This window comes from Heliangelus exortis, chromosome 7 (assembly GCF_036169615.1).
Source record: "Heliangelus exortis chromosome 7, bHelExo1.hap1, whole genome shotgun sequence".
In the NCBI taxonomy this organism is placed as follows: domain Eukaryota; kingdom Metazoa; phylum Chordata; class Aves; order Apodiformes; family Trochilidae; genus Heliangelus; species Heliangelus exortis.
Window position 1 is genome coordinate 8,313,212 of NC_092428.1, and position 25,983 is coordinate 8,339,194.

The window sequence follows — 25,983 nt, forward strand, 5'->3', positions numbered from 1 at the left end:
TTTCCCAGAAGTAACAACACAAAACCAGAGAAATATTCTTCGAGAGAGAAACTGTACCACTAGTAAAGACTTTCCATTAAGATGTTTTTCTTTAAACACTGGGAGATTTTTGTAATGGAACTAAAAGATCATACAACATAAAAATGTAAAACAATTTTGGCTTAGAAAGTAGAGTTCATAATACTTATAGTATGGGATAATACATGAGCTACTATATATTTTAGATTATATCTATTTTGCCAGAAAAGTATGATTTATGTTGTATTTTTCCTACATAGCAGATTCAGTTTCAAGTACTAATTTATACTTTGCAATTACATTAGTATCTTGGCTTTCAAATGTTTTTCAGGAATTGTGGTAATCTCACTTTCATTGTTAATTAACCTTAAAACCATGACAATTTCTCTATAATCACAGAATGTGTATTATAGAATGGCAAAATAACTTAGTGATTCACATTAAAACATGGAATCTAAGTGGACATTATTTGGCCAGTAACCAAATATTGGTCATTAACTGCTATTAATGATTAACATGCTAGGCAAATTATTACAAATTTTAATTATTTAATTTTACATGTTCATTTCTAAAAAAAATTAAAGCTTTTCAAGGAATTGAAAAATCATATTCACAAGTATAGAAAATAATATTCTTAAGGAGTTTAATCTTTAATAATAATTTAATATGTTCCTAAATAATTTAAATGTTCCTTTCTCTGCCAAAAAACTTTTAGCATTGTTATTGTGCAATCCTTACTATGAATCAAGATATAGTGGAGTGTGTCGTTTTTTTTTAAACTGTGATCCTATGTATCAAAGCAGTAAGTCTATTTTTGTTTTAGACAGATAGATTAAAGAAGAAATTATAGGGATTATGTCAATATTAATTTTTTTCCAATTTATGAAAGCATCTGAATTGACAAAGTTAATAAGCAGTCAAACTTTCTGGGAGAAAAAGAATTCTTACAATTCTGGTTGATGCACTCTTGGGGTATGCATGAAGACTAAAAACTGTATGCAGATGCACCTCCTTACTGTAGTCAGTCTAATTTTTTTTGATGCATTTTATAGGATTATCTATTGGGTTTGTATCAAAAGGATACTAAAGAAGCTGATGTTGTGTAGCAGCATACAATGATGTGTATTAAGTGTACCTGTAAAGTTCTCCATAATACTGCCTATGGATATTCCAAAAATATCCCTGCTCTAAACAGGTATTCTTTAAGAGGAACTGTAAATGCTCTATCAAACCTAAGCTGTGGAAGAAGGAAGTCATTCCAAGGCCTTTGAGCAGCTAGGTACAGAAGACACAATGCAAAAATCCAACCCTTTTCCTAGTAAAATAATGGGAGTGAGTGCAATAAAGGAACCTCTTCGGTTTCTTCCCATTAAATAAATGCTAGGAGCTTCTGGTGGCCAAACCCTAGCTCTTATGTTTCCTAATTCATTTTCTTTATGTACTGTGGCCTAAGTACTTTGTGTACTATGTACTTTTGTCTACTAAGTACTTTATGTACTTAGTACTTGTCTACTAAGTACTTTAGTATATATAGCCCATATATTAAAAAAAGCCACTAATATTACACTCATCTAAGTATTAAGTGTGCTGCTTTGGCAAAGGCTAAACTGATCCAGTTACGGTTGCTTGATATTGCTTATTCTCAGTGATATTAGATCAGTCCAACTCTAACTATGACATTTTAACTAAAAAAAAGGAAAGGAAAGGAAAGGGACAGAATTTAAAGTGAAAGCTTAATATCTGTGGAATACAACACCAAAGAGCTACTCAAATCATCATAAATTCTGCAGTAGTCTTACACATGTGGCTACATCAACTGTTTTGGATGCTCCTAACAACCTTGGAAATAACTGTGTGATCTCTTTAATAAATAAACATTTCTTCACTAAATTTATTTCTGCAAACACCTCTTGAATATTGGACTAAAGTCCTTTGATGACAAGTTTGGAAAGAATAGTTTATGGTTCACTAACAATTGTGGAAACTCATAAGAGGTATTTGTAATTTCTTCAATTGAAAACTGTCTTGCTAGTAATATCTTTCAACTAATTGTGAGTCTTCAGTTCTTTCAATAATTTGACTAGTTTTGTATTCCAAGTGCCAAAACCTGAGTACTTTTTATTTCTGCACTTCTAAAGTATGTTACAGTGCATCTTCTGTTAAGTTGATCTGATCTCCCTTCTGAGGATTGGGGAAGAAGGTTTATCTTTTGAAGACAGTAAAAAAGGAGAAGGTCAAAATTAAATATATTTTTTTCATACCACGAAATGAGAAACTAATTGAAACAGTTTGTAATATTAAATTATGGTCTGCTATATTTATTGAGTTCTGTTATGCAGAGATTAAGTTGCATCTATGTAGACCATTTACCAAAACAAAATTCAGATGAGAATCTTGATTTATGTAAACCCAAGTCAAAACAACCAACTTCTCACAGACATTATACTATGCAGAATTTATCTCTCCTGGTATTAGTAAACTCTAGAATTATTGAATTCATTCCATCAACTCTGTCATCTTAAAAAATGCTGAGCATGGATGAAAAGTGCTAACAAATCAAGTCGATTTATGCATCACTAATCCATACATATCTGTTCTCCTTGAAATGTAAATTCCAGAAAGGGACCTGCATTTCCAAAGATGAGTGCAGCTTCTGCCAACTGATGTTCCTGCATTCAACTCATTTAAAGATTAGCTGTAAACTTCAGAGAAGAAAGAGACTTGATGCCTGCAAGCATAAATAAAAACAGACATTAGAACTTTTTTTTTCTTTTTTTTTTTTCCCCCTTGGAATCCTGTGAAATTGAATGTGACACAGGCATGTGAAATCTTCAATTACTGTCAGTTACCTGAAAACTTTGTTAAAGCATATATTGTTTTCAAATTAGCTTCTTGTAAAAAAACCCCAACAACACAGCCAACCTTATACAACACTATTAAATGGAATAATAATTGAAAAGAGCAAACCAAGAATGTGGAAGAAACAAAAAGCAATGCTGAAAGAAAAACTACTATCTATGATTTAAACTGCTTGAATGCTGGTATTTTCAATAGTGTATTTCTGAAATTAATGGATTAGAATGAATTCTGTTTATCACTGAAACTGCATTGGTCAGAAAGAACAGGCTATCTTAAACACTATAGGGAATCTGGATTTGGGGCTTCAGTACATTCGTATTTTTGTACCAGTTTCAAATCAACTTTGTTCCTCTAAGTAGTGCCCAGATCTGACCAATATCAATGACTATGAAACCATAATCTCAAAAAAAGGGTACAAGAAATAAATAACAATTAGGGCCATCTGTAGAAATCAAAGATTTAGTAGTCATACTTCAGAAAGATAATTTCAGAATTATATGCTGATGACAAATGTATTTGTTCTCTTGTATACAAATATAAGTAGCAGAAGAGATAAAGAATATTTTTAAAAAACATTTTACATTTACTGAGGAAATATTTGGTGAAGCTATTTCCACATAATCTGGCTGAATATAATTCTGACCAGCTTTAGTGAAATACTGCTACCTGCCTAACATCTAAGTAGCTCCTTCATAAAATATTAGAAGCCTAAAAATTAGCACATCTATAGATATGTTTCAGTCTGTGAAGACTGAATCCCATGTTAGGATGTAGCCCTTCTGTAGGCTACATAGTGACTTAGACAGGACACAAACTCAGGATTCTCTCCAGAGTTAGGTGGAGTTTGATTCTGCAGTGCTTAGAGTGCTTAGAGTGGGACCACACAATTACAGCTCAACAGAGTCCTGAGAGGCTTCAAGAAGAATGCATCTAATGAATGCTTTACTACAGGGTGCACCAGAGTGGCTGGTTTGCTGGGTACAATGTCAAGCAAGCACACCTGCATCTGTACTATCTGGCACTGTATTTAACATTTCAAGTTGTTTTTCTTCTTTGGTTGAGATATTGTAAAATGTTTATATGAAAAAAGAGAACAGACTAGCACAATTCTAGCAAACAACAGCAACAAAAAAATTGTAATACACGGGTGGTTTATATATAATCTGAGTACGTCACACTTGGCATATTGAACAGTGTGTCTGAGATATTAAGGTATAACAAGAGGTTATTGTAACTTTGAGAACATCCCATAGTGTGCATTAGAAATAACAAAACAAAAATACTCTGTGTTTGAAAGGCAAGTAAATGTTTTGGTGGTTTTTTTTTTTCCTTTTAACAAGAATCCATGTGCAGATGGAGATAGGAAAGCTAATGCCAGAAGAGCAATAGAATAACTACTCCCAGAATACAAACAAGATTAATATGGTAGTTCTGATGAAGAGCTTTTCCATTCAAGAGCAAAGTGATATAAATTATATCAGCAACTGTACAAATACTATATTTATAATTATTTGCACTGATTTTAATTTTTTTCTTTTTTTTTTTTTTGTGTATAGACTAATAGTGTAAATTGATGTCTCCTGGGATATTTTAATTTCTTTATATTCACAACTCTCACTTAAAGTTTCTTCAAGCTTTTCATATTCTTACTTTGGAGATTTCAAACCCAAGGTAGTAGAGGTGTCATTTATACTAATGATATACAGACAATGAGCTTCTAGTTCACCTACTGAAAATCATAGGTGAAATAAATTGCATTTATTTTCAATTGACTAGGAACTTTGGCTTACTAACAGGATTAATTACGTACTGGACCCAATATGTATGCCCCTGTTTTAACAAACAATTGAACTTATTGTATGAAAAATTACAAAAATCAATGCCAGTATCATTGTGTGTGATATAAAAAAATATTAACAACAACAACAAAAAAAAACCCAGTTAGAATAATACAATTTCAAATATTTACATTTTTTATACTGTTAGGAGCAGTCACTTTTCCAAAAGAGCACAAGTCCTGTAACAGTTACATATCTGAAATTAGTGAAGTTAATGCATTTGCATGATTAGAGAAAGATCGGAATATGACCCAGAGTAACTATACAAAAAATGTGAAACTTCTTTTTCCCAGCATAAAGGATGTAATTTCAGTGAGTTAACAGAAGTGTTGTTATTCCAATGAACCATACAGCCAGTATATTGAATTCTCATGATATGAATCTCTACGGCTTAGAAAGATACCTTTAAAAGAGTTTGCTTCAGGCCCTTTTAAAGAAACATTGATTCCAAATACATTAATGCCAGTTAAAGGAATGATTAACCATTTTGTAAAATTTTGCATTGTGCTCTCTGAAGTAAGAATATAACTCTTGTAAAACAGTGTTGTTAACAAGGGGATGGGGACGCCCTTTGGATTCATGTAAACATCTCTCCCTTCCATCACTTCTAATGCAGTAGAATCCCTTGGTTTGGTTAAAATAAAAATTCGAAGCCATAATTCGGGAAGGAAGATTCAGAAATCTTTCAACTTTTTGTAATTCAGGAAGAGGGTCCTTGATCAAAGTATTGCCATCTACTATGTGAATCTGATCCAAACTGAAATGCTTAAGCCACCTTTCCATGTGAACATCATATAGACTTCTCTGAATAGCTTTGTATTTGGTATTAAGTGCTCCATTCTTAATAACAATATCTTCAAAAAGCTGAACAGGTTTGTGGCTTTCTACTCTGTTGTAATATACCTGGGTATAGTCAGATATAACTCTCTCAGTGGGATCTCTTAAAATGAGCAGCAGTTTAATGGAGCTATTCATGTCATGAATTCTTTCTGGAGCCTGTGGTGATGTAAAATACCCTGGTGTTTTCTCAATTGTAATTTGATTTCCATAAGAAAATGGCATCAGACTTCTATACCAGTCTATTCCTTTCACATAATTTTCCTCCCAGTCAAAGAAGTGGACTTCTGTGGCTGCTACCACAATATTAGGATGAATATCCAACATTTCCAGCAAAGCCCTTGTTCCTCCTTTACGAACTCCTATGATGATTGTCTGAGGTATCTGTCGGCTTGTTCCAGGAGGTCTCACCTGTGTCGAATAGTGTTCGCTTTTATTGCTGAATAATCCCACTTGTGACTTCAATGTTTCCAACAGTGCTCCATTTTTATTAGGAGCACCCTGAGCATGAGCCAGCAGAAGATATGCTGACACTAGTAGGAAGGCCATGTGGAGAGGAATAATTAATTCAAGATAAAGTCACTAAAGAAAGAATAGGTAAGTTCCCTCTTGAGCTGGTTGGAGGAACTCGTGGTAAACACACAGCAAGTTTTTGAAGCATCTACAAAATAAAATAAGACAAATCAGTATTTCTAAAGCCATCAACAGTTGGAAATTCAAATCACAATTCAATTCACAAATCTAATCTGTAATCACAACAAAAAAAATATATTTGGATTTTTAAAAGTGTACTGCTTTTCCTGATTGTTCCTATTAGGAATCAACTCATCCCAACAGAGAATCAGATACTGCGAAGAGTAAAATTAAAATATTTTAAGGATTGCCAGCACACAAATTTAAACAACTCAATTATATCTCTATTATTAAGAACAACTGTAACGCTGAAAATATTAAAAAAGCCTATAGCAGCCTAACTGCATTCACAACAAAAGGTCATAAAAGGTGAATAATATCAGGATTTTTTTCTTTTTTAAAAGAAAATCATATTGTGATTACGTTTATGCCCCTGTAAAGTATCCATGTACAGACTGGCTTTTTGTTATAAATAATTCTAAATAACAATAGCAATAATACAATTCTAAAAGCTTTTACATATCTGAAATTAGTCTGGCTCTTTTCCTTTGGTTAAAGTAGGGCTAGTTAGCATAATAATTGTAAATCTGCTCTCAGTTTGGTTTATACATTTTTGAAAAACAGGCAAATGAATAATCCAGTGCGTATGTGATAGATACATTGCTTAATACAATACAATATCAATTTATTCAAATCCAATAAGGCAATGAACAAATTCTATTAATTCTAAGCATTAAATGTGAGTAGTATTACAACCATTAGAAGCCGCCTTCATAATATCTGAATTCTGCTTTATAGAATCTTCTGCGAAGTAAAGTACATTTTAAAATACTTGGCATATATGTGCAATGGTTGAACAAAAAAGTTAGTGCATCTAACTTTTACTTTTTAATTCCCCTCCTTATTAGGAAGTGAAGGAAAAAAAACCAAACCAGCTACTTCTGTCCACATAGGTCAGATATGCCCAGACTGAGGTCAGGAGACACCAAGAGCATGTTTCTGAATGTGAAAAATATTTAAAATTTTGAAAAAAGATAGATATTGTTTCTCATAGAAACAATTGTGACTATACCTTAATTTTATTACAAGCAGTGCAAGTACTTCATGTTTATGTTAGAATGACATCAAATAAAAATAGATGCAATTGATTATATTTAGAGATGTGTCCTAAAAGATTCAGTGAGATCTGATTCAGAAGAATTCCAGATTACCTGTTCCATGAAACTAAAAATTATATGTGAAAGCACAGTTATCCAGGCACGATAACCCTTTCTCTTCACACAGGGCATGAAATATTCTCTTATACATTTACTCTATACTCCACAGCCAGACTAAGTGTAATAACTAAGTAACATTCTCATAATGTCATTGCTGGGCATACAAGTTGAGGACTAAGAAATAATAAGAAGTACCACAGATTTCAGAGTCAAACAAACTAGTTTGACATTGCTGATCACATTGCTGATAAAGAATGCTAACACTCTTGCATGCCCTTAAGCATTTTGTTCACTTTCATTTTACTCAAACTGTGGACCAATTTTTAATAGGAAGATGTACTAAGAATTCTTAAATGAAGCACTACCTAAAAGAACATAATCCCACAGAGTGTCTCATAATGCTGTCTTGTCGTAACTCTTCTGTAAATGAGAGTCTAAAGGTGTCTCTGTAAACATTCATATAAAAACATATGTTTAAAAACCAGACATTACCATTTTAAAGACCTAATAGCAGCAGTGAATTTATTTGGATGAACCTTTTCTAATGAGATTGCTGCTTTATAACAGTCAACACTTACTAACTTACAGGAATAAAAAGGAATAAAAAAGAAAATAGCTATTTGGTAAGTAAAGATAGGAGCTGTAAAGTAATGACAATTTGCTGCAGGCTTCCCTTCTACCAGGTACACAGATTATAACGGATAAAAAGGAAAGCTAAGAAAGGTTAGCATAAACTATAAACACATTAAATTATTGGCAGGTGATATGAGTAGATAGTAGTTCTGAAATAATTTTGCTTCCCAAAGGCTAGAATTGTATCTTCTAATTCCCTTTCCTGACAACTCAAGATAGAAAATTTCTGCGTGATCATATGACTGCAAATATATAGCAACACCTTACATAAGATAATATATACAGTATAAATGCAGTAATGTATTTCTGAGTTAAATAAATCTCCTACAGCTGTAGCCTACACATTTATATTTTATGGTATCTTTGAAAAATGTAATAAAGAAACCATCTACATAATAATTACTGAATTACAATTTCTTAAAGGCCCTTAATATGTTTAGTCTATAAACCCAAGTACATTCTAAGCATACCTCTAAATAGACATTAAAAAAATTCTGTTCCTATTAAGATGTAAACCATAAATTAATACAGATGACAAGACCAATTTTGTATGTCTAATCACTCTATTTCAAAATGGAATTGCATTATTGCTTTGTTGAACTAAACTTAAATTTCTAATCGTTAATTATGAATCAGGACTAATGTAAATCAGAGTAAGAAAGATGCCAGGTCTTCAGACAAATAAGCAGGAACCATGTAATTATATAGGTGCAATATATAACATTATGTGACTGAAAACTAGGTTTTGTGTTTATTTCTACAGATCTTACTAAGCTAAAATTTCAATTTCTCTACCTCTTACATAATTAATTGAATATTATTCCTTTGCCCACACTCACTGTCACAAAGAAATCCATGACACTCAATGATGTTTAAGAATTAAAATTAGAATTTGTAGCAGAAGATTTATCAGACCTTCTTCTTCAAACAAAAAGATTCCCCAGAGGGTCAGATACAGTAACAGAACCATTCAATGGAGACCAGGATAGCTTAGCTCCCTGTTGTACAAAAAAGCAAATTCCAACAGGACATCTATGTCAAATAGGTGACCTCAGAACCTGTTATGCTGTTTCGTAAAGAGCACAGCTTCCTGGCATTAAAAAAACCCAACCAAACAAAACCATAAACTCCTGCCAATCTGAACAGGGAGAGGGAGAAGGGTGGAGATGATTCTAAAGCATTAGTCCCCTTCAGGGACTCCAGAAAAGGAAGACTGTCTCACAGGAGAGTTTTTCTGGTTGGAATCATAGAATCATCATCCTTCCAGACAAGGAAGCTCCTTTGTCTCCACCTTGAATGCTCTCCCACAGGTAAACACATCTGACAAGTCTGCTGAGCAAAGGTCAGTGTTTTACCCTCTGTTTATGATATCTTTTTGGACAACTTTTTCAAGGCTCTGGTATTAGTCTCTGGGAAGTGGTTATATGATGCTGAGTCATAAGCATTGCTGCATAGGTGCTGCATATCCCCATTATACAAGGCATGAAATAAACTGATCCTTTCCCTGGTAATAAGTCCCACCATCCAACAATCAGCAGATTGGAGACTTTCTAATGTCAAACTCAGACACCAAGTGAAGGACTCAATTTCCTGTCTCAAGAATATACTGAAAAGCACAGGTGTAAAAGGTACAGTAAAAAAGCAGTACAGGTATAAAATTCACCCACAAAAAAACCCCAACCAAAATAACAAAAACCAACCCCAACACAGCTGAAAAGCTCATCAAAGTTGAAATATTCTGGCCTTGTAAAGGATGACTGAACAAAGTCTAAAAAGTGTTTAATTACTGCATGCAACCAAAAAGACACATTTCTTTTTCTAACAACAGCTTCTTCTTAAATACTTGATGCTTTCAATTTTTTGTAGTTAACACAGGATTGTGTAAAATACTGCAGAGAAAAATAAAACTGGCACAGGAACAATCTTTTTTCCTATATTTTTTTCTTAAAAGGAGTGATTGTAAAACAGAGGATATGAGGGAACATAAAGAAGCTGAGAACATAAGTCATTTAGACAACTGATTTAAGACTGAAAATCTTATTTGAAATTTTGGGTACTTGCATAGGCCCTGATAAGAAACAACATTAAGATAAGAATTAGAGACAGAGGGTCTGAGTGAGTATGAATGGTAATAGTATTTGCAAAACTAAGAAACATACCCAGTCCAAACTGAATTTAGGTATGCTGAGAGGCTTTAGGCATCAAAGAATCAAAATTATAAAAAAAATAAAAAACCAAAAACAAGTCAAAGCCCCTCATAGTCTCCCTTTTCTCAAATAAACATAGAGAACTGGAAGTCAGAGACCACACTAAGCAACTGTTAAACAGTTCTTAAAAATCATAAATACAAAAAGTAGTAAAAAAAGCAAAACTGTCTTACACTGGTAAGCAAAGCTCTGCTAATACAGAAGGTAAACATAATACCATAATACAGAACAGGCAAATACATTAGAAAAGAAACAATTAGGTAACACTGCTCAGTTGATGCCTTCAACACACACTGATTATTGTTACATGTATGTTCAACCCAGCAGGCAGCTGCAGAGACAGAGGAATGAAAGCAAGTGAGGAAACATTTAAATACCACACAAACATTTAAATACCACACAAAAAATACAAACTGTGCCAAACTCATGCCTCTTGTGCATTACTCCTCAGGCTAAAACTGAGTCTAAGATAAGAAAATCAAAGCCTAAAAACACAGAATAAGTGTAAGAGAGTTAATTTCCTGGATGAGAGATCAGAACCCTTGCTCATTACCAAACCTGTTGCCACTGCTGAAGCAACAGGTTAAAATACAGTGAAAGAATACTCACCACTCTGAAAAGTCTGAGAGCAGATAGCTAATACCAAACACCTGTTATGCTTATCTCCAGAATTTCTGATATTTAGTAGGGATCCTGCCTGGCTGTTCTTTGCAATGCTTAATTAGGAAAGACAGACCTTTGGAAAGCTTCTCTGCAGTCCTAATCTTTCAAAGCTTCGTGTATAGTGTGAACCTATAGGTATGTCAATAGTCCAACCAAAGTCAAAGTATGGAAGATACACAAACATACATCAAAACCTCTTAAACTTCAGTGGAAAAAAAAGCAACTCCTTCCCTCTCCTAATCCAGTGAGTTATGATGACAACTTCCTTGAGCAAAAACAGTCTCTGCATCTCCAAGTTTAAGGTCTCTCCACAAAAACACTTTCTGCGGTTGTGCTCTAAACCTGAAAAGCCAGGGGAAAAATACCTGCAGTACCACTGCATCAAATAGCATGGTTAATTCAAGCAGAACATGTTCCCTGCCATGCAGCATCACTTCTCCCCCATAGCTCAGTGCTACTTTGCACCCAAATAAGCCTTTTGCACTATTCATTTAATGATGCTTCACTTCAAATCTGTTACAACTTCTCAGAAAGGCTCTTTGATGGCCAAGAGTGCTTACAGCAATTCTTTGGAGCCTTTAAGCTCTGTCTGTCAATTTTCACCTTGGTCTTTAAGGTAAAATTATATTTAGGAGCCATCACATGCATTCAGGATCTGGACCACAGGACTTCAAATTTGAGAGACTTGAGACTAATGGTAAGGGTTTGTCACTTTAGAAACTCTGACAAGCAGAAGCCACTATACATGTGGCCAGAAACTGCATCAGATCTTGGTAAGAACCCCTTTCCAGATTCAAATATTGTGTTTGCTGGCTATGATTAGTACTTTTTATCTGAAAGTGTATTATCAATTTGGAGAATATCTGTTGCACCTAGATATCTCTCCAAGATATATTCCAATAGTTGGCAAGGTGCTAGAAGTTTCTGTAACTGAGAAGAAAGAGGCAGAGATAGGGAGAGGTTCCGATATATTTTCATAATTAACTGCATATTAATTAGAGCAATAATGGAGTAGAATGTTCAGAGTCATTCTCTGTACAACACATACACTTTAATTGATTGTAAATCGCTTGATTTCAGCTACTACAAAAAGATACAGTATGGCAGGAGATGGGTCTTGTGTTTCCACAACTGGACATTTCCCCAAGGCAAAAAGTACTTCCGTTATCTTGCATCTCTTCCCCCTCTCTACTTCCCTCACAAATAAAAGAGAAAAAAAAAAAAAAAACCATGACAAAACAAAAACAAAGCACAAAATGTTGTTATTTCAGTTCTACACTGAGGAGCTGAGGAGGTGATTGATTTTGTGATCTATCATTGCTATTTTACCTGTTCACTGTTATCACTAAGGCACTGTTATATACAGCAAGGACATAGGTGTTCATATGCAATGGTTTTAAACGTGAAATACACATCTTGTGCATCCTGATCCTTGTTTCTCTTGCCCCGTAAGCACACTCAGAAGCTCCTATGTATGATGCAATTTAAAAGTATGTTATTTTCCAGTATATTTTGAGTTTTTCCAGAGTGCTAACAAAATCATTTTGAGCTGGTTTTCTATGACATCCTTCATTAGTAGCTATGCATTTGATTTAAACCTTCTGAAGACCGAATGCCAGCATCTGAATATGAGTTAATTTGCAAGTCAGTGGGACTCATAGAAAAACAGAAAGAACCAAAACTTTCAAATCAGAGTGTCAAAAAGCACATAAAATCAAAACATTTTTCTGCCCTTACTCACAATGAATGGTACTTTAATCCACCAGTAAAACAGTTTGATAGTGCTGAATGTAAGACTAAATAATCTGAATTTCTTACATAAATGGTGTTGTATTATTCAAAGATGTTGAGCACCTGAAGCTTATGGATCTCTGTGATGGCTAAAAACTCCATTGAAGATCACAGTCTTCAATTTGAAGTATTCAAATGCTGATGCAACCATTTTCCAACCAAGAAAGATGGAAGAAATATATCCAAATCATGTAATGATTCTCTGTCAAACATTTCCAGACTACTTGTTTGCTGTTAATTTCAGAAGAACTTTAATTTAAAAAAATTAGTATCATAAACATGCAGTAATTCCAGAAGTTTAACAAGAAATTTAGTAGGAAAAGAAGATTTCTGCTGAATTGCCTATCACAACTTATACATGCTTCTACTCTCAGTTTTTAGTATCTCACTGTTTGGACATTAATACATAAAGTAGTTTGGAGATCATAGTTATAATATGATTTTCTCCCACTCCAGCTTGTGAAAAATGTATGCTTCTATTTAATCATATTTAGTGATCACCATCATGATCATCATATTTAATTTTGTGGTAATAAAAGGTTTTTTTATTCATTTTTATTATGAATGCTTATTCCTCTTACCTTAAGTACGTGCCCACAGGGAGAAATAAATCTGGATTTTAAATTTAATTTGCAACTATAAGTGACAGAATAGTTATTTCTGTTTACAGAATGCTAAAAAAAGACAATGCAAGTAAGCAGTATAAGCTACTGATGCCAGCTCTGTTTTAAAGCCATGGTAATAGCTTTTCCTTTCAAGGGCAGACAGTATTTTTTCTAGAGCCTATAAATTGCATACATTTTCTTACATTTTTAATGCTTAAATTTGTGGTTTGACAGTTCTTAGCTAAAATATTTTTACACTCATGTCTCAGTTATTCTTTATGGCATCTATCAATTTAAATACATTTCAACCAAAAAGAACACAATATTAAGAGCAGGTTAAATTTCTTCCAGAACCTTTCTGTCCAAAGGGGTAAGTCTGACGTGGATGTACTTAGAAGGCTGTCACACCTACTGATGCCTTAAAGGGAATTAAAGCCAAAAGAAAAAGTCAGTTACTCTGAGTTTATAGATAATGAACAGTTCTGAGCAAATTTTTGAGCTCAGAATCAAGATGTTACAAGCAAACATTGAAGTGTTAGTGTGTGAGAAATAAGAGGTTCAATTATTAAATGTCAAAGTCTTAATTTCTATACTACCAAAAGCACTCATAAAATGAAACTTTATCCCGACATTTAAAAAATACATTTTATTTTAATTTTCATTCACAGTCTGAAAATGCTGCCCCTTAGGATTCTTTGTGAAACACTCAAAAATCTCCATGAAAACTTCAGCTTGATGCACTGTAGTGAAAAAAGGCAAGCACATCATTAGTATGCAAAAGCAGTGAGGAAAATGCCTGTGCAATTTTAATGTATTTCAGTAAACTAATGGTTCAGCATTTAATTCTTGTCAATTTCTCTCAAAAGAGAGAGGGAGTTCCAGGGTGGCTGTCAACAGATGATTGCAAGCATAAATAATTTTTAAATAAAAAGACATAGTAAAAAAGACATAGCAGTCAAAAGCATACTTTGGCTGCTTCATTACATAGATGAACTAGGATAACCCATGCTCATCCCTTTGCAAGTTCAGGAAAAACATGGAACAAAAAGGCAACAAAATTAAAACTAACAAAGTTATATGCTCTAAATAATGCACAACTAATCTAGGAGTGTCATTGCCACTAAATATTGTCAAAGAGCTTATGTAATGCAAATAAAAAAGAAAAAGAATAGCCAATGAAGAAAAAGGACATTTTAAGCTGTATTTCAATACATGATATTTAATGTATTAAATAAGCAAGCTAATATAAAATAGATTTTAAAAGAGCTCAAGGGGAGACAGAATTCAATATGAGAAATCTCCACTTCTGGGATCATAGTAATTAGAGGGTAGGTCATATAAAATATGTAGGAAGCTAGTTATTTTAATATATTTTCCAAATAAATTTAATATAAACAGACTAAATAATTTTTAACAGGTTTGGATTATTTGTTTACATAACTGAGTTCTGTGGAAAGACGAGCAGAAAAAATACCCCTTTCTGACTGAATGACTTTAGTTTCCACTGTCATGGCTCAAAGCATAACTTTTTGTGTTTCACAAACTTGCATGGAGGCCAGGAAATTAGAGCATACATTTGATATTACTATTGAAAGTATATGAAAAGTTGAATGACTTACAGAAGACAAGAAAAAGAACAGCAGCATGACAGACTAAAGTCACATGTCAGAGCAGAAGTGCCTGTAAATATAAAAAATGAAGCAAGCCAACAGGGATAGTTCAGAACAGAGATCCTTCTATGCATAGATGTCAAGAGACAAAGTAACACAATTTAGTGATGAATCCTGAACAAATGTTTAGCAACAGCTTTTGATGAATTTTAAAACATTATACTGTACACAGAACTTCAGAAGGTACATGATAACTGTCACTGTAATTTAATTTTGGCTTGTGAGTCTTGTTTTCTAGACTTCTGGCCATTCTCACTGATCTCTAGACTTGGTTGATTCATATCTATGCCAATCACAATACTGAATCCTAGGCCTCTTTCCTCAGATAAGACCTCACTATCCACATCAAAGTTTTAAAAATGGACTGATTTCAAAAACCTGAATAATTTCAGTCCATTTTTATAAAGCAATATTTAAAAAGGATTCTCAAGAACTAATAGTAGGCATGTATTTTAATAGAGAAATGTTGAATAATATCAAAGAAAAAACTTTCAAAAATCAGACCTCAGTAATATTAATGGGAAGTCCCATCATGCAAAATAATAGATGTCTTCAAGTGACAAAAAAACAAGAATTACTGGAAGAACTACATGACAGCATATGCACAGATACAAATTGTTAACTATGCTTGAAAGAACGCATGGTTAAGACTGCTTCAAGAGTCAAGACACCAAAATTCTGTTCTATCAGTAGAACTACTAATGTACTTCCATAAGAGGGTTAATTTTATTTAATTCAGGCAAGTTTAGCCTAGTTTGGATGAAAGAAGCCACACTGTGTTGCTCAAACCAACTAAGTTACACTAAGAATAGTTACAACATACACTGGAGCTCACGACTGCAAAGCCATAAGACTTCCAAAGTTTTCGAATTTTGTTCCTTCTGCAAAAACCTAAAAATTAAACATTTCAGTGTTTAACAAGAAGGGTATTTCATTAAAATATGCATGATGGGCCCTTGCTAGGACACTAATCTGGGCTCTGGGAGAACAGTTAGGTACCTGATTTGTCTGAGAACTGATTTTCCATTATGAGACCACACCACTTCAGGAATAATGTTTGTGTTTTCTCCTCATCTGCCATGTGTCCATCCTTTTCTCAAAAAAAGAAGTATCTTAGAGAATAGTATACTTTTTAAACTCAAATAATTATCACCTCCCTTGGTTTTTCAGTTTCTGAGCTTGGGAAGTTGATAATAAATTGCAGGCATAGCTGCATAGGCATGAACATGTCTTCTGCAACCTGGTGCCATATATAGCTGTGAAGAGACCTGAGAGCAACCAGTTCCATCAGCAGTACAGTTAGAGGCTGGAAACATAAATTTCAATGAACTTCACAGAAGAACAGTCTGAACAAGCATGTTATTTGTATCACCAACCAGTGAAAGCTAATAACTCTTGTCAACATACCATCATTGTCTTGGAGAAATAGAAGCCGAATTAAATAGAAGTTATTTCTTCAATAAATATGACTTTCTTGAAGCAATCTACCTTTTGCATTCTAGCTCTTTCATCCACAGATACAGAGGCACAAATGGAAAATCTGTGGCACAAGACTGTGTAAAGCAGTACTGGTCACTGCAAGTTTTCCCACTCTGAGATCATTCTGAACATAACAGGAATTTGTGAATCCTCAGCACCCTGCATGGTTGGACTTCACACTAAACTCACCTCTAGACTGTTAGTTTTAATATTCAAGTCTCTTTTCAGGCAGTGCCAGTCTTTCCCCCTCATGAATTTGTCCTAAGAATATTTTGTTCCATATTTAAGGATGCATTCAATTTAAAACATATTTTAATAAGAAAGGTTGATTTAGTAAACTTCCAAGCCTTGATCACGTATGCTGCTTCGCTTTTATCCCCGCCTTGCACTCAGTTCTTTATCAGTCTCAAGGTAGATCTTAAAACGCAGCACCCTATTAAATGTATTTCAAGTTTCCATAATTAATTAGGAACCGTTCTACTTTCCTTCTTATTTACACACACAAATCCCTAAAGCTTAAGAAACAAGAGTGGGATAAAGTAGTACGAATAAACTTTTGTAACTAACTTTTACATACATATTTACAATATGTGGTATCAGAATGCCATAGAATCACAGAAAACTGAGATGGAAGGAACCTCAAGAGGTCACTTAGTCTGCCTCTCTGCCCCAAGGCAGAATCAACGATACCGAAACCATTCTTGACAGATGTTTGTACAACCTGATCTTAAAAAAGATTCATGCAATGGTAATTTGAGACCTTCCTTAGGCAATCTACAAAAATGCTGTTACAAGCTGCACCTGCTATTCAATGTAAGTTCAATGTAAGTATTCAAAAAGTTCTTACTGACACTGGCAAGATTAATTCCTTACTTTTTTTTTTAAATGCACAATACAGCATTCGTATATATATTATACAGATAATAAAAATGCACACTTGATGAGGCATACAAATTGTATGGTTTTCAAATTTAGAAAAAGAGAAATTCTGCCTAATGATCATTATTGCACTTAAATTGGACTTCAATGAACCAAGGACTTCAATGAAAAAGGACTTCACAATGAACCAAGGTACAAATACACTGCTTTCTCCAGTACTGTGTAGTTTCTGTGCCACGTAAATTTGTGCATCCTGCTTTCTTATTACCTTTATACAGAAGGGTTGAGATGCTTTCATGTACATGCATATATGTATACACACACATTGTCCATAGGTGGGCTGTGGTTTAATGCAAATTTATAATGCAAAGCATTCCCAGGGGGTCTAGAAAGTTTGTTGAAGCCAAAATGAGGATCCTGTGGTCAAGGCAGCTGGGTCTTGACACTTGTCTGCATCCTGACTTGCACCAAGGGTCAATATAACAGATTATTCACACGGATAATATGGGATTTGGGAATCCCAGTATCTTGTAATCAGGATGCAGGATTAATTCTCTTCTAACAACATAGCAAACAGGAGGATTTTATTTGCAAAGACATTTTTTCCAAATAATTTAATAAATACTGGCTTGTTTTTTCCCCCCATCTTTATTGGAACAATTTTCTTGACAAAACTTTCATGGTGACAGGGAGAGGAAGGCCTTTCTTCCTCTTAAGGGAAAAGGACTGATTTAAAGCTTTAGTCCTGATTCACAGAAGAAAAAAGTATAAAAAAATAGAATAAAAACTATTAAACATATTTTCTTTTTGTATCCTCTAGAAAATGGTTTTGAACTCACTGAGTTAAATATTGACAACATTCTACCAATAAGCATGTGTGGGCTTTTTCAAAAAAAGCTGGAACATTATTTATAGATTTCCACAGGTTCACAAGACCTGTGCTCATATTTCCACTAAAAGCTGCTGTCTAATGTACAAAGCTAAAAGCCCCAGGGATATTGAAGTAAACATATTTTTCTGCTGTTTAAGCACACCAGCAGTCATTTGTAGAGTTTACATGGCTTTGTTGTCAATACCTGCTGGTCACAGTTGGTGAAGAAGCAGTTTCTCTTATGATCTGCTTGCTAATTAAGTGTGGCAGTAGCCATTCAGAGTGAAATTTTCAACAACCTGACACACAAAAGGAAAAATCAGATAAACTCTCAGAAGTCTTAAATCTTTAAATCATTTGGATTCTGTAATTACTGCAACATAAAGATAACAGAAAATAGTATGCCAGATGACCTTGTAATTTTTCTGACAGATTTTAGCATACTGCATATAGGATGGATGTTTAATCCTAATGTTTCACAACATAATTCTTTAAAAGAAAAGTTTAAATGATTTGAATCTATCACATCGGCCAAAAAAAAAAAAAAAAAATCTGTATTGTCTTATGCTTTTCATTTTTTCAATGCTTCATGATCTACCCATTTCTGTTGCCATCTTTCATTTATTATCACCCAACTGTACCTTATTTCTATTTTCCTTTTTTTTTTGCAAGAGGATTGCCAATTTTTCTGTTAGGGTGCTCTTCTGCATACAAAACATCCTAGAAATTATCAGCAAAGCTACCTCATTGCTCTATTTTAAATTTTTTTCTTTCTTGGCCTTTCAAAAACCAGCTGATCTTTTTCTGAATGATTACCTTCTAACATCTCATTTTTAAACTCATATTACTCCACTTTCCTGGCTAGTATCATGTTGTCTCTTAGCTCATGCTTAGATTATAAACTCCTGTAGGAAGAAGTTTTTGCATTTGAACAGCCTCAGCCAGCGGTCCTGAATTTGAATTACAAAACACACTGTAAAACAGTAAATAATAATAATTAAAAAAAATCACATTAGTTTTCACACACAGTTGAGATTTCACTATTTTATTAATCCCCTTGTGTGAAGTAAGGACAAACCTGGAGTGGCTGGTAATCAAATCTTGCTACTAATTAAGAATAGTCTGTTTAATCCGAGTAAGTAATGAGTACATCAGTAAAAGCGAACACTTTTGAGATAAATATTCAGATTGCAAAGGCATTAGTACAACTACCAAAAATGACTATAAGGCCTCTTGCCACTCAGAGCAAAAATTATCTCCACAAGGAAAGGTATCACATCCAAGCATGTTTTGATCATTGACAAGCCAGGCCCAAATTTCTTAAATAAAATGTAATATATATCTAGTTTGTGGATGGAACTTTTAAATTCTTGTCTATGTATTATAGTAATTTTCTCTAAAAAATGGACTTCTGACATAGTTGTAAAAAAAAAAAAAGTATATCTTTTGCAGTTTTTTAGGACAAGAATACAATAGAAGATGCTTGTTGGAAAGGCAATTGACATAAAAAAGCTTAGAAAGTCTAGTATTCTAAAATCTGAAAATTGGAGTGCTTTCCCACCTTTTTGGTAATACAAGGGTAGAATTTAAATTATAAGCTTACACTGGTTTCTGAATTGCCTTGCGTACCTTATGTAGGGTAATAAAAAGATTCACAGCTTTTACTGAAACCAGGAGCAGATTATTTCCACCAAAGCAGACTTTTTCCAAGAAGTAACTGTGCACACTCCTTCCCACTATAAACAGTCTGGATTTTAGTTTGGATATTGCAGGTGGTGAGGTAGCTCTCCTGCTTAGAGAGCACTGGTTAGTACTATTAATGTCTACCCTACTCAGCATAACTCCTGTAACATACTTCTGGCAGGAAAAATATCTGATAGTGTTATTGTAAATCTGCTTTTGAAGAAAGTTATAATTTACAAACTACATACAGTTTATTTTGAAGTCTAAATAATTTTTTTTCCTCATCAGTGACCTAGTTGAGATCCCCTTGGATGGGTAATAGAATAGAGAGATTTCAGGAAAAAATATTTAAGATTTCATTTTAAAGACCAGAATTGTTTTCTGACCTTCAGCCATTACTTTTACTTTCTTAATAGTAAATGAGGTTGAGCTACTAAGCTGTCTGGAGAGAACACACTGTAGAGTTAAATAAAGAATGAAAATCCAGGCATTGTTAAAAACACATTAAAAAAAAAATCTATCAAAAAAATTTAATTAAAGTCCTCCAAAGAGTTGGAAAGCCTTTAAATTTAAGTTTTGTGAAGTTATACTGAAAAAGAGCTCCCCCTGATTCTGATAATTTTATTTCACCTTTCCAGTGTAAACTTTTTCATTTTTTTTTAGTTCCTTGTCACTTAAATATTATTTATTCTTTAAAATCCACCTCTTGCCTGTGATTTTGGATGTGCTTACAGTGAAGTATTTTCTGCCGTGAAACACTTGCAGCATGCTCTAAATAATCACCCATGCTGAGAGTCAATCTTCAAGTTTTCACCTGCCTGCAAGTAAAATTATTGGAAACATTCACAGAGTTACTCCTGTTATCTAAATATTTGCCCTTTCGTAGGGCAACATGAGCAAGAAATAAATGCTGGGGATTTGTGAGGAGGAGATGCAGAAATTGCCTTTTAAGATTAAAGAAATAAAATTCAAATAAACTGTCAGAGAGTAAATGATCTTTTAAGAGGCCTTCTGGAGGAGGACAACTTTTAAGAATAAAGTTTAAGTTAAAATTAATCAAACAGTTTGTGAGTCTTACGTTGTTCTTCACCTGCCCTGAAGACATGGCATTGCTGGTATTTGTTTACCTATTGAACATTTCTACAACATAAAAAAAAAACAACTAACCAAAAAAACCCAAACAAAACCAAACAAAAAAGCCAAAACCAAAAAAACCAAACCAAAGCAAAACAAAAACAAAACCAAACCCCCCCCCAAAAGCCAAGAAACCCAACTAACTAGATGTATTAATAATGTGGATAAAGGGCAATTTTGTTTTTTAAATACTAAATTGTTCACTTTCAGTTATTCAAGAGTTGTTTTCATATGGCTTTCAGAAAGTGTTATTTCAGGAGGGAGAATGGTATTACTTTCCCTGTCTGTCTACTGTGAATATTTCTCATGAAAAATGATCCATTTGTGAATATATTATGGAAAAGTTATCAAATGCCAAAACACTTGAGCAAACAGGTAAGTTTGAGGAACAAGTGGTAAATTCAAGTATGAAGGTAAGAATATTTTATTTGCAATTAAATGTGCATAAATTCTTTTTTTCAACTTAATAAGGAGTTGTTTCATATGCACAGTCTGATCATGAAGGTTGTGCTTAGTATTCTACATTAAAACACCATTTTAAACGAGTTTTAAGAATATCAATTGCATTCTAGTCTTTGATGCTCTTAGAAGCAATTACAAAGCAGCAAACATTTCAGAAAACAGCTTTTAATGTTATTTTAATCAGAGAACAAAGTTACGAGAGATGGTAAAAACATCCTAAGTTTTGCAGAACACTTGAAAAACCTTTACATCTGACTGTTAGAGTAATCTATATTTCTAACAATGTGCAATATTGATAACTCCAAATAACAATTACTATAATACCTAATCGATTCCATGGCACATTTTGAGGGCTTCAAAATTCCGAACTAGAGTTACAAGTGTGAGTTAGGATGCTATTAGAATATTGGCTCGTGTTAATTTATGGAATCTATACTCATATAATTTTTCTCAGTTGGAAAAAAACCCTTTAAAATCAGAAAATTCAACCAATTACCTGGCACTTAGCACACTGCCATGTTCACTACAAAACTGTGTCCCTACGCACCACAGCTACACAATCTTAAGAGCACTGTTGTGCCACAGTAGTATCTGTACAGATCACACAGATGGAAGAAAACTTAAATAAATAAATAAATAAATGTAAACACTGGAATTGAAAAATGTGCTTAAACTGTGGATCAAATTGTAGCTGCCTAAAATATGTAATCTTCTACCTAGTTCTGCACAGAGACGTTGAAAATATTTCAGACTGTAATAAAATGGTATATGCATTGAGATTCATCAACTCTATTTTAAATTTTAACGTTGGTAAGTGAAGGTCTATATATAAACATAAATTTAAAAATATTGTGGAGTATCTAGAGAATAGCATTGTTCATTGAAACAATAAGCACTGTTCTTTACCACTGCTGATACTTCTGTATCTCTTTAGCAGTAAAGTTTCTATTCAAAATTAATTACTTTCCTAAAGCTGTACACTGTTGCCTTTGTGTATGTACCATGTTTCAAAGCAGATCACTAAGAGAAGCAGCCCAGAATGCTCTGATGTGCTTGTAAAACCGTCAATGCTGCTCATGTCTCTGAAGAACAGATTAAGAAAGAAAAAGCAAAATTTCAAAAACATAGATAAAAATTTAAAACTATGCTATCAGTCAAGGAAAAAAAGACCCCAACATCATTACATTCAGGGCATTAAAAGGTGCATAACAGGAAGTTCATGTACTTATTTACTTGCAGAACTGGTGACCATCACTGTCTATCACAATTACAGCCACAGCACATCATTCCTGATGGGACTTCACCAGCACTGCTGGTAGCCCACAGCATGGACCCTGGCACTCCTTATTATCAGACTGATGAATCTCAATGTCGTGTCAGTTTTAAGTACCACAAACTGCTTATGCACATAAACATCAGCAACTCACAGGTGCACAATAATACTGCAATATTTTGTGTCTGTGTCCTACCCTGTCTTTCCTGGTTTCCATTTTAAGAAATGCACGTTCAGTTTCATTGCTGTATTCCCAATTAGTAAATGCGAAAAAGGTGCTGCCTGAAGCCATATCCAGTATCCCAAAAGGAATCCGAGGAAGAAGGGGACAAATTAAAAAACTAAAACAGTAATGTAAAAAAAAAAAAAAAAAAAATCTGCTTGAAACAGCTGGTAATGTGGTAAAACTACACAATGCCAGTGGGAAGCAGCATATATCCGTAATGTTACTGTATATGTGCATTTTGCTGCAGTTTTCCTAAAAACAAATCCTAGAACTTAAAAAAAGAAATTATGACATCTGGAGAGAGTTTAAATGCATTATTTTTAATGTGAGACAGAATTAAAGCATTTTAAAAAACATAATTCCAGGTATAACAATAATTGCTCAAGATGGTAAGGACAGGGGAAAATGAAACGATTTAATGATTTTCAACTCAGGACTTTTTGTTTCTTTGTTTCTAGAAAGGTTTTTACAAAACAAAATTGAAAGAAATGTGAGGATGGTGCTTCTATGACAGTGCCTTTCAGGTAAGAGGTGTTCTTTTCTTCTATCTTCGTAGACACAATTAGAATATTCACATTAAAAAAAATTCAGAAACTTAAAACTCAAGTTTAGGTTAAAGACATTTCCCCAAGAAAACCTATCTCTATCTATACCTATCTCTACACTTGAGTACATTTATCTGCTTCAGCACTTAATTTTCTGTGAAACTACCAAAACCAAAAAGACTATTGAATAGGGCTGGTTGAATACCAACCCCTGGGGAACACCACTAGACACAGGCCTCCCAAATGAACTCCAGTCAAGCATGACTGCCTCTTGGCTACTCCTGAGAGCTCTCTTTTCATCAAATCACTCCACTACCAATACCGATTCTTCTTTAAGTCACCAATTACCCAAAATTTGACTCTTATAACCACGATTTTCATACCTGGAATATAATCTAGGCTGTTATCTCATTTTCAGAAATTCAAATAAAACTGAAAAAACCCTGAAAATATTATTTTCTCTAAGCAGTTGGCTTAAAAAAGGAAAAAAAACAATTGAGACAATATGATGTCCACCCAGATATCCTTGAGTGCAAAACACACAAAAGCTGATCTCAAAAAACCCCCAAACAAACCATACAAAAAGAATACTATGGTTACAGAGATTCTGTATGTATGTAAAAGATCTGGCAAAAACAGACTACTCCCATGGGAACTGTTTTAACATTACTACTTGGGCAGGGGAGGGATATATGACAAGCATACTAAATTATTTGGGTTTTGTTACCCAAGAAGAAAATGAAAACCAGAAGAGAGATATGATTCTTAATAGTACCAGTGGATTAACTATCACTTTTCTAGCCAAATAATCAAGGATTAGCGGTTTAGCTTGCAACAGAAGGTTTTTGTTACTAGTTTCCACTGTTCCCACAAAATAAAGTCCTTATAAAACCCCACTATCCAATCCACTGGAAATTATTTCCCAATTTAAAAGCAGGAGATTGACAATCTTTGTGTGGAGACTTTCATAGCGTAGCAGACAATTTTCCTTATGAAAGGAAAATCTCAGTGTAAGGTTTTCTCTCTGCTGTCTCTGCATTTATAGTAATTTTTAAAATTTCTGTAGGATTACTGCACAGGTGGGAAAGTGAACTCCAGGCAGAGAAAGGCTTGTCTCTATGAGTATTTCTTACACAGAGCTCTGCCTTAGGACACATCACTCATGACATGCAGTGTAACATATATTTTTAAATATATCAAGTAGCCAGATAATAGTAACATAAAATGGCTGCAGGTGGGGGGGAAAAAAAGAAAAAAAAAAAAAAGAAAAAAAAAAAGTGTATTCACACTGATTCTCTCTTTCCATTTTGGCCAGTTTAAACATTTTAGACTTGTTAGATGATAATAGCTAAGATGACCTCTCTTGGTGGCAGAGGGTTGAAAAAATTTCAGTTTCATACTCAGAAGTTCTATCTACTATAAGAGGCAGAACCACTTAACCTGTTTCAAGTCTCTGAGCGGAAAAAAAAATTACATTAATAAACTCTACAACAAACCAGAAGCACAATCTGTTGAAAACTGCATCCCCTTCCAGGTTCTGTGAAGCTGGACAGTTCCTTTGTAAAGAGGAGGCAGGTACAAAGTTGATTCAATTTCTGTTAGATGTCCACAATTAATTCTGATAATAAACTGAACCAAGAAACAACTAAAATCATCAGATTCAGTAGAAATAACTTTTTTTTGAAAAAAGACTAAATTCTGTACACCTTACCCTCTGCTGGCATCTACTGCTTTCATATAGAGCAAAACACTACAAACATCTTCCTTGTCATCAAAAGCTGCAATTCTGATCCTTACTTTTACACTGTAGTTGGCTGGTTTTACATATCGTGCTTTGCGCTATGCATTAGTCTAACACGTACTTGCTTTTCTGGAAATAAAGAACTTAAGTACCATCTTAGAAATATTTTGTAATACTTCAATATACACAATTTTTGCAATTTAGATTAATCTCTGTCATTCTGAATACCTTTAGTTCCAAGCCACAAACCTTAAAAACACTTCTAAAAGCTCTGCATTTTCAAATTGAATAATTATCTTAAAAAGGGCCCTGTTTTGGTTTGTGCATCTAACAGAATAAACTTGTATTTGGCTTACTTGCTTTATAAAACCTGAGATACATAATTGCCATAGTTTTAGCTAGAAACTAGCTCACTCTTATCTTCCCTCTACTCTCTCAGAAGAAGATTAAAAGGGGAATAATGGAGAGACACTTGAAGGTTGGGAAAAAACTCAAAGTAGTAACAATTAAAATGATGGTAAACTACTAATATGTGTAAAAATGGAACCCAGACCCTTCCTTTGATAATTGCATTCTAACCAGAGAACTCCCGAGCTAAACTCAGCAGCAGATGGGGGTACCTGAGTTCAGGGTCCTGGTGACCAGGACCAGAAAAGTCCAAGTCCAGAAAAGCCTTAGAGCAGCCAAGACAGCCCTATTCAGAGAGGCAGGAGAAAGCA

General features: G+C 33.9%; 1 protein-coding gene across 1 annotated transcript in view; it reads right to left on the reverse strand.

The window, feature by feature from the left end:
• Window positions 1-4,535: 4,535 nt before the first annotated feature.
• LOC139798255 (heparan sulfate glucosamine 3-O-sulfotransferase 1-like) overlaps window positions 4,536-25,983 on the reverse strand; it is a 39,410-nt gene continuing 17,962 nt past the window's right edge. The window contains exon 2 of the mRNA XM_071748614.1: window positions 4,536-6,213. Within this exon, the coding sequence (XP_071604715.1) occupies window positions 5,172-6,101 (930 nt within the window). The 5' untranslated portion in view covers window positions 6,102-6,213 and the 3' untranslated portion in view covers window positions 4,536-5,171. The remainder of the gene's footprint in view (window positions 6,214-25,983) is intronic.